Below are 9,736 nucleotides of genomic sequence, written 5' to 3' on the forward strand. Positions count from 1 at the left end.
CTCATGTGCTGTGTGACAGAGGCAGAAGGATACCTGCAGAATACTGTGTGATGTCCCCAGGAGCTCCTCCTCTTGGATACTGTTTCTGCTTCCATCTTATTCTGGTCTCAGTAATGCATTTGGATTCATTTTAACAACAATACAAAATACTCAGGGACTTATTTTTGTATTTTTCAGTATCTAATAATGAAATTTATCTATCTTTTCAACCTAGAATATCCAGATTATCAATACTTGTGTTTTAATGCAGCTGTCATCCAGACTGCATTGTTAAGTGGATTCCTGGAATATAGCCAAGGAAGATGAAAAGCCTGAATAGAGCAGTAGCACTTGCTTGAAATTTTTGTAATTACAATCCTTCCCCACTCCTGTAGTTATAGTGCCAATTTGTGTATTCCAAAAGTGACTGGAGCCATGTGTTTTGGTAACTGGAGTTCCATTATGGATACTCTTGCCCAAGTAGTAACTCACTGAATTTTTACAAGACTGCAATGGAAACATTTACACCAAATAAATGGCAGAATCATGCAGAAGAGCTAATTATGCTTTTGCTTGAAATGAAGCACTTGGGTTTACTCATTTTATGCTCCATGCTTTGCTAAGGCTTAGTAATGAGAAGAGGGTGGAGTTTATTAATATATGTATTGAAGCATTATTTATTTGCATTTGTAAACTCACTACTATCTCAAAGGACTGATTTGGTGACTATAAACCCATTTGTAGTATGCCTTGAAAAATTTACAATTATTACTTGATTTCTTACCCATTAAGGAAGGGAGTAGTATTTGCAGGTGGGTTTGTGTGCCATAAAATAAAAACCTAGAATAAGAACCTTACTGTGTCTGTGAGAGCATCACATCACACTCCCACACACTGAAACAACACTGCCTGTCAGTATCTGCCTGAGCTGTTCAGGTCACTCAGCTCCTAAGCAGTGGATGATCAGGGCATTTCTGGGCAGCAGCTTGTAGGCAGCAAGTGGTTTTAGCTCCAGCAGTTACAAAAACTCTTCAACATATAAATATGAAATACTGAGACAAATTTTGTTAAATCTGAGTTGAGAGAATATTCAGTTGAAAATAAAGTTTTAGAATAGCTTGGTAGCTGAATGATTGCAGTCAGCTAGTGCTGCTAGTTTGCATTATCCCATTTCTGAGGAAAAGGATTGGAATGAAGGTGGACCACAAGCTCAGTTAATGAGAACATGCTAATAAAGAAGCAAAATACATTGGGGATGTACACATGAATCAACACATTGAAGACATGAAATACTTTTTATCTATTTAGCTTATTTCATATATCCACTTTTGGACACCCTGTTTTACTTAAATTGTGAACCAGTTGAGAACAGTCCTGGGGAAAAAATGGAAGGGTTGAGGAAAGACATGAGTTAAGTCTCCAAACATGTAAACACTCTAAAGAGAAGCTGAACAGACCAAACTAAGGGAGAATTAGGTTTGACACATGAAAGAGTCTGTAATGGTTGGGTTACTCACACACAGTAACTGATAACCAGCAACAGTCATGACAGCAAAACAGAAAGTGGCTGTCAGCAGAAACAACCTCTGCACTATTTCCTAGAAATTCATGCTTGTCAAGGATCTTCCACTGAAATAGCTGAACTACTCAGACCTCATAAACTTTAGAAATAATGCTGCCCTTTTTCTCCTAAATGTGAATTTATCAAACATGAGAGAACCTTACATCTTTATTTCGGTTTAGCGATCTAAGATTAAACCGCATCTAAAATGCTGGAGTACTTTCCCCACAGTGTTTTAATGTCATAAATATATCTGATGCTATTTTCCCTTCCGAGATGTTTTTTTGTATTTCACTGTAATGAGAACTTGCATTACATGTGACTGTACTTATCACTCACCTGGAGTTCATCTCTTCATTTCAGCTCGAGCCAGTTCTGAATGGCAGATAGCAGCCCTGAAGATGGAAGAACTCTTTCAGCACCCAAAGCAGAACAGTTATTTTAGACAGACAAGCTAGAGGCAAGAACAGGGAGAGAACAGTAGAAGTGTGAATGCATTAGTGTTAACTGTGAATATAGTGAAGTATATAAGGTATAAAAGGAAAGATTTCCACCCAGAACCCCTGAGGGCAAGAGAAATTATTTCAGTATATTGACAAGAAACTATAATCAACCAGAAGAAATCTGACAAGAAAGTATCAGTTACTCTAAAAAAAATTCTCCCATTCGGTGGCAAAACTGCCTCTCCACAAGCCTTGAACCATAGCACAAATACACTGAAAAGCTGAGAAAAGCTCTCTTCCAGCTCAGATTAGTACAAGTGGACTACTTTGTAAATGCAGCATCAACAGCCTAGAGTCAGCAGAGATTGCTGACTTCTTTTTCTCCAGAAATGAAACTCCACCGTTCAGCAGTTCTGGAGAAAGTTATCTATCTTTTCCAGGGAAGTGCTCCAACACACAAGAAGGCTAAGATAGAAATAAGATGGGTAAATAATGGAAAGCAGTTAACAATTTTCTTATTTTTATGCTGGTTGATTTTTTCCTTATTAATATACACACTGTTAAATGAGAAACAGCCTTCTTGGTTTCTGTGCACCAGTTTCACATTTTCCCTTTGTAAACCCCTTGTCAGTTGATGTGTTGGGAAAAGGTGACCAATATCTACCCTACCCATGAAGTAATCTTAGGGTGTTATTGCTGCTCTTGTGTGTCTCACACATGATGAATCCCTTTTTGTGTTGTAGGTCACTTGATTTAAAAATTGCATCACCTTTCTCCACAGTGCCTGGAATGCAGCTATTCCTTGGTGAAAGGTAACGCTGCAAATGCAACGTTTGCGTAATATGCAAACATTGAAATAATGGTGTTTGGTACTCTGACATCATGCTAATAATAAACATCTGGCTGCCTTAGTTTTACGCTGGAGTACATTTTTATTGATTATTTGTAACAACAAAGTTGCACTGACCTCTGTAGAGAGTTAGCACTGGCTGGGTTTGGCTCACAGAAAAAGCAAGCAGCTGCCTCTTTTCTCGTGTGTGCTGCTTGCAGCTGCACTCGCTTTCTGAACATTTACTCTCTAGCTTGATACAAATGAAAACATGATTCCTACACTAGTCAGGAAAAAGTCCTGCAATTTTTAGCATTCCCACACACATCAGATGCTAGAAATCAAATATTCCTCTGTAATAATTTTATACCTGCACCCTTGTAAAAAGCCAAAATAGTAGTAAGTATTTCTGGAAGCTACAGAATATTTATACCAGTTACTGATTTTAAAAAACACATGATTTTCTCCCCAGTCACTGAATGTCTCGTCACCCCTCAGCTAAGCACACCAAGCATCTCTGAAAAATGTCTTGTGGTGACAGCTTCAGAAACAAAGAAAAATATCAGCAAGTAGAGGAAAAGACTGAGAAGAGCTCAGTCAGCAATACAGACATACAGGAATTTAACTAAATCCTAACTGCAGACAACAACATTGAGCTGGCTGCAGACACCAGGTCTCCTCTAAAAGCTGCAGATAACTTATCACTCATAATAAAGAAGCCATTTAACCACCAATAAACATTTTTAACTGCAGCCATGTCACTCAATCCAGTGTTTGGTATGTCTGAGCTGTTCCTAGGTTCTCCACATGCACAGTTCCTGTCTAGATACTCTTCAAAGAGTCAGGAACTTGTACAGGCCCTGGACACACCTCAAGCCCTGAAGCTCAGCAGGAGCCAGACCCAGCCCCAATCCAACCCTAGAGCAACAGGCCAGGTGGAAACTCTGCTGACCCCATGGGCTGGGCTGGGCACCCCACTGACCCAGTGCACCTACCTGCACACAGGGCATGTATGAGACACCACCTGAACTGAGCAGGGCTAACAGAGCCACCATCAGGGGTGAGAGAAAAAAAAAACTCCAAAAGACCCCACACTTAAATGAAATGTTCCAGGTCATGTTGGTAATTGGAGATTAGCACTGAATCACAGCTGCCATAAATAAAGCATTATATCCATGTTTCTGCACTGGGAGCTGTGCCTTTCCTCCCTGACTCTGCTGTTAACGCAAAGGCAAATGCTCTGTTCACCAAATACCTGCCACAAACACAGCAGTGTCACAGGCCACAGGGTTCTTTGACTGAACTGTGTAAACCTTTTAATGAACCACTAAAACCATCCAGCCAGACTTTTCAACTATGCCTTATTTACTGCATGGTAATGTCACACTTGGGCAATTAAAAAATGGAGCCCACACATCACCCTCCTGCCTAACAGAGGAGAGAGAGAGATGGCAGCTCCTATCAGCAAACACAACAGCAGAGAGACAGGGGGATGTGGGGAAGCCCATTCCAGGTGTCCCTGGAGGGAGGGACAGCAGTGTCCCTGCAGGGCAGTTGCCACCTGCCACCAAACAGCCCTCGGGCCAACTGAGAGATCTTTGTGATTTCTCATGGATGTGAACCTCTGGAGAAGAATCACCTTGGAAAGGTTTGGCTGAAGCATTTATCAGATCAATCCACCAGCTTCAGTACTTCGAAACTGGCTTTTATCTCTGCACTAGCCCTGGCTTTACCAGGACTAAACTTTTAGTAGATAACTACTGACAACACTGCACGTTATTGAACACCTTGACTGAAGTAATGCAACTGTTTATGCCTCAGGTGCACCATGCAGTTTATAAACTGTTATATGGCAAACACATACCATGCACTGCCTCTCTCATGGGTCTCCCCACCACAGCACACCCAGGAATTCCTGCCCTAACTGCTGCTGTGAGAGCACTCTGAGCACACCTGCCCACAGCAGCTGTCCCTGCAGAGCACACAGCTCCAGTGGTGCTTCCCAGTGCAGCTTTAGTGCTTACAACTCACCTCCAACATGTCCTTTATAGAGAACTCCACGATCTATAAAGTTCATAGAATTTCAACATATTACACCAACCCCAAAACAGATGTAACAAGTGCTCAGCTGTGACCTCCTCCTCAACACAGGGCTACAACTCCTCAGTTACATATTCTGCTGTGCAAAAGCAACAAAAATCACAAACTCATGTTTAACTGCAGAATTTGAGACACAAGGTGAGGAAAAGGGAGAATTCCCAGTACCCAGAAATAAGGCCCTTCAGCCCAGCCTTAAACAGCCACCATCAGCCTCTCACTAGGTGAAGTACAACAGAGCTGGGAGTCAAAGCAATCTCCAGCAGCCTTTTGTTTAGAAATACAACATTCACCCTGGCTACAAGTGTCTTTTGCTTTGAACTCCTAGGAAAATAATTTTTAATATGAACTAGTCACCAGACAATATGGCAGTCACATGAATTATTTCTGAAGGCTACAGCACTCCACAAGCAGATTTTTTCCAGAATTACAAACAATGAATAAACCCAGACTGCCAAAAGTCTTTATCTTTGTATGTCTTGGCACTTCATCAGCAGGATCTCAAGAGCACAGGACTTCCACTATCCAACTGCCTGTGATGTGATCTGCTTTGAAACACCAAACTCAGGACTGGAATTGCACTCTGAAATCCAGCCCTTAGCCTGCAAAGAACTCAAATCTTTAAAGGGTGCTGGTTAGTTTCCACATGCTTTGAAAACCTGGTCCAATTAAAAAAAATTAATTACTACAATTTGATTTTCATCTTAAATTGCAAAGCATTCAATCATGGTCTCTTCTCTTCCAACACGCATTCCTCATTAACATAACTCTATTGCTGCACAATACAGTCCCCAATCACAAAGCCATTCCACACAGATACTCCAATGCATTTGTCAGGACCCAAATTCTCTTTAGACAAGATGGAAAATAAAGAGTAGTAACATTTCTACTTTTTAAGTTTCTGGATATGATTTCATAGTTTGACTTTTTTCAGAAAAGGAATTGTAAGAATAGAATACAACTTAGAATGCTAGAAATAACACTTAAAAATAGCATACACTGGAAGGAAAAAAAAAACTTCAAAAAGAAAAATGCACTTAGGAATATAACACTTGTTTCTGGAGGTAAAAAGTATTTACATCTTGCACCTGGAGAATCTATTCCAAGGAATCCAGCATCACATCTTTTCATTAACTTCACTTCACTGAAACAGAGGGGTCATTACCACTTTCAGTATTTCAGAAACTAGAGAGGTATTTTAAGTACAAGACACTGCTAATTGTTACCAAGAGACACCTGTCTTACAAGCAGTTAAAAACATGGTGATTACTGAAATAGAAAACACAGGTGAAAACAATTCTTTCCAAGCACAGCCTAAATGGATTGAAACACATTTTGCCTTGATGCCAGGTACTGAGTTCACCCTGGTAGCACGAGTGCTGTGCAGCCCTTGCTGCCATGAACACCCTGCTGTAAAACACCTGCCTCGACACGAGCCCCCCCAGACAGCTGCTAACACACAGAAACAAACATACAGCCTTTTTAATGGCATGGACATCTTCATCAAAACATCAAATAGGCACTGCTCACACATGTTGGTATAAAAACACTGGGAGACATGAACTGTGATTATTATCAGATAAGCACTGGTCCCTATGTTTCACTGAGCCCAGCTTCTCACTGGTTTACTCCAGGAGTGGTTACACAGAATAGTCCAATGTTCTGCACCAAAAAGCAAAAGAAAACAAATTTCCATTAGGGGATGACTCTGTGCAAATCCTCCACTTCAAGGTTCCACATATTCTTATGAATGGGGTTTTCAGAGAGATCTGTCATCTTTATTGCTCGAAGAATGGGCTCCGGACTGCAGGACCGCACCACACCCATCACCATTACATACTTCCCTAAAAAACAAGTAAGCATTACATTTCATTAACCTTTGTATTACCATTTAAATTCATAAGCCAAATTACTTAAAGCCAAGTAAACAGTGCAAATTGAAGATGCTAATACTTGTAAGTAAACTCAAGAAATGAAGATTGCTTAGAACTAAATTTCAGAAAAGGCTTTGTTATCTGTACAATCACTTCTACAGCACATTCAACTACATTTCCACATAGAGTTAAGAGCCAAAAAACCACAAATTTATCCTGCTGTGTGAGTGGACTGAGGATAGGTCAGAGGACTGAAGTTTTAAGCAACGGGCCTATTTTGTACCACAGTTTCTGCAATACTGCAGACCAACACTTCTCCATTTGAACTGGCAGTTCTGGTGAAGGGAAAAGAAGGAAAAGAAAGCAAGACAGCGAAAAGAAAAATAGGAGAAGAATCTCTCTCCTTGTTCAGGGCCTCCTGCAGGGGGCCAGGCACGGCGGCCGGGCCTGGATGAGCCGAACCGCGTTAGAGCGGACACGGACAGGGACAGGGCCCGCTGCCCGCGGGGGACCCCGGCCCGCGGTACCTGCGCTGAGGCACGGCCGGCCCTGCGGCACCTGCTCCACGCCCAGCACGGTGAAGGCGCCGCTGCCGTCCTGCAGCCGGGCCGTGCCGCCTTCGGCGCCGCGTCGCACCTCGAGCACGGTGCCCTGCATCCACACGGCCCGCAGGGCCAGCGGAGCCCGGCCCGCCGCCGCCCGCTGCAGCTCCCAGGTGCCGCCCGCGCCGCGCTCCGCCTGCCGCAGCTGCGCCGCCAGCACCTTCACCGGCGGGCCCGGCGGGCCCAGCGCCGCCCCGGCCATGCTGAGGGCGCCTGAGGGCGCCTGAGGGCGCGCAGCCGCTGAGGGCGGGAAGCACAAGGGCGGCCCCGCCCCTGAGCGGCCTGCGCGGAACGGGAGCTGCCGCGCGGGGCTGTGAGGGGGTGAGGGTGCGGAGCGCAGGGGGTGCCCCCGCCGGTTCACCCGCCCCGTCGCCCTCGGCTGCACCGTGTGCCAGCCCCCCGAGCCAGCGCCCCTCACCTGGATCAGCCCAGAGCCTGAGTGGCCGTCATTTTGCCTGGTTCCAGTTCAGGAGCGGCCCCCTTCGTGCAGAAGGCAGTGTGAGCTGGGCTCGGTGCTGGTTCGAGCCGAGGGTGCCGCTGAGCGCCGCCCCCGGCCCCTGCCGGAGCCAGCCCGGCTCCCCCCCTGCTTAGCGGCACCGGGCCGCGGTGTTCACGTGCGAGTTGAGGGAGCTCCGGTTTCGTGAGAAAACAGAAAAATGCACTTGCTGATTTTCCCAGGGATGCTCTTCTGGGGAAATCCGGAGCATAATGCACTGAAACCATGGGCAGTTTTATTATGGGAGACTTGAATTCCAAGTCTTTAACCAATTTATTTATTTATATAAACCAATTTGTTTATATTACCGACAGGCTAGTTCACTTTGCTGTAGTCTGGTATTCTTGAAATGTTATGGTTTCTTTTGGGCGGGTGGGTTGACATTTCATTTAGAAAATAAGCCAAGAACTAAGCTAATGAAGAAATAGGAGGATGGAGCAAAGACAAGAATCAGGAAAACCAAAGGGATGGGTTCATTACTTTCACAAGTCCTATGACCTACAAAAGTGCAGAATGGGTAAAAATACACTGATTGCAATCATTCTTCTTTAGAAGAACTTTTGTTTTCCATTGAAATAGGCAGTTACTTTATTTTAAAAATCTGTTTTTTCCTGAGTAGCAAAATACATCAAAAGACCTTTTTACCTACTCACCCATCATGTTGTGAATTATTTATTCAGCTTTTTCCTTTCCAAATATATTTTCTGTTTGGAGACATTCTGTAAATGGGACCGTATTCTTTTTATAGTGTAAGGAAGCAGTTAATTTTTTGTTACCACTTACAGTAAGAATAAAACATAATATTGGTAATAACAATAAAAACACTGACATCTAAGCACAATACAGAACCATGTAATCTGGCAATCAAATCATATAGCTTACAGGAATAGAAAGACATTAGATGGTTACTGTATATGAATGCACGATTTGAGCAAGGCTCACAAGAGAATATTTGTAATTTATGCCCTTAAGCTGCAGTCACTTGACAGCATCAATATTTAGTTTCACATAAAAAAAATTAATTGTGCCAAATATTGATAAAAGTATTGTATTCCTATTTGTTACTGCATAATAGGAGTGTCTAATGCTTATTAAGCCATTAAATCTACAGATCAAGGCAAGACCCCTACAAGAGTGTAATCTTCACGAGAGACTAAAAGGTCCCTTTTAAAAGATTTGTCTTCAAGAAATGGTGTTATGAGAAGGGCAAAAGCACTGGCAACCTGCATCAAGAAATGGATTTGTTTTCCTAAACCAGAAAATCCTTATCTTTCAGTGAAATGCACAGTTATGCTGAATTACCTGCAAAGCTTTTCCCCAAGACCTGGTGCAGCTCAGCACAGACACATTCTGCAGCTGCAGGGAAAAGGTCGGAGGCCTCAACAGACTGGTCTGGAGGTGACCCCACAGTGTCATCCTCTGATTTAAGGGTAGCAGAGGAAGCTCAGCACACAGTTGGAAAAGGCACAGAGTTGGTGGTGGGCAGGCTCTAATTTACACTGGATTAAACATGAGCAGATTTTTGAGAGCACGGAATGCAAGAGTTTTGGTTTGTATGGATTAAAAGAGAAGGAATCAATTTCCTGTCTGCTACTACAATATGCACCTCACTTCAAAGCAATCCTCAAGGACATTATTCCTCAGGCTAACACACACATGAGATGGTCACAGTGTGGGTGAAGAAAGGTCAGACTACACCTAGACAGCACAGTCCAGATGAGAGCAGGAGTCAGGGCTCCCTCAATTACACTGGCAGGGTTTTGTTGGTATGGTGCCAAGAGAGCTTAGAAAAGAATTTGACCCCAGATCTCTGTGAAAAGAGATTTCCAAAGAAGCAGCAACTTGAAATTTTCTG

At 43.2% G+C, this 9,736-nt stretch overlaps 1 protein-coding gene across 1 annotated transcript; it reads right to left on the minus strand.

The window, feature by feature from the left end:
• Positions 1–2,891: 2,891 nt before the first annotated feature.
• On the minus strand, positions 2,892–8,541 carry RMI2 (RecQ mediated genome instability 2). The gene is given in 4 exon segments (XM_063171455.1): positions 2,892–6,753; positions 7,311–7,599; positions 7,602–7,696; positions 8,535–8,541. Coding segments are annotated over 4 exon segments (540 nt in total). The 3' UTR covers positions 2,892–6,604.
• Between the last annotated feature and the right edge of the window lie 1,195 nt (positions 8,542–9,736).

This window comes from Melospiza melodia, chromosome 18 (assembly GCF_035770615.1).
Source record: "Melospiza melodia melodia isolate bMelMel2 chromosome 18, bMelMel2.pri, whole genome shotgun sequence".
NCBI lineage: Eukaryota > Metazoa > Chordata > Aves > Passeriformes > Passerellidae > Melospiza > Melospiza melodia.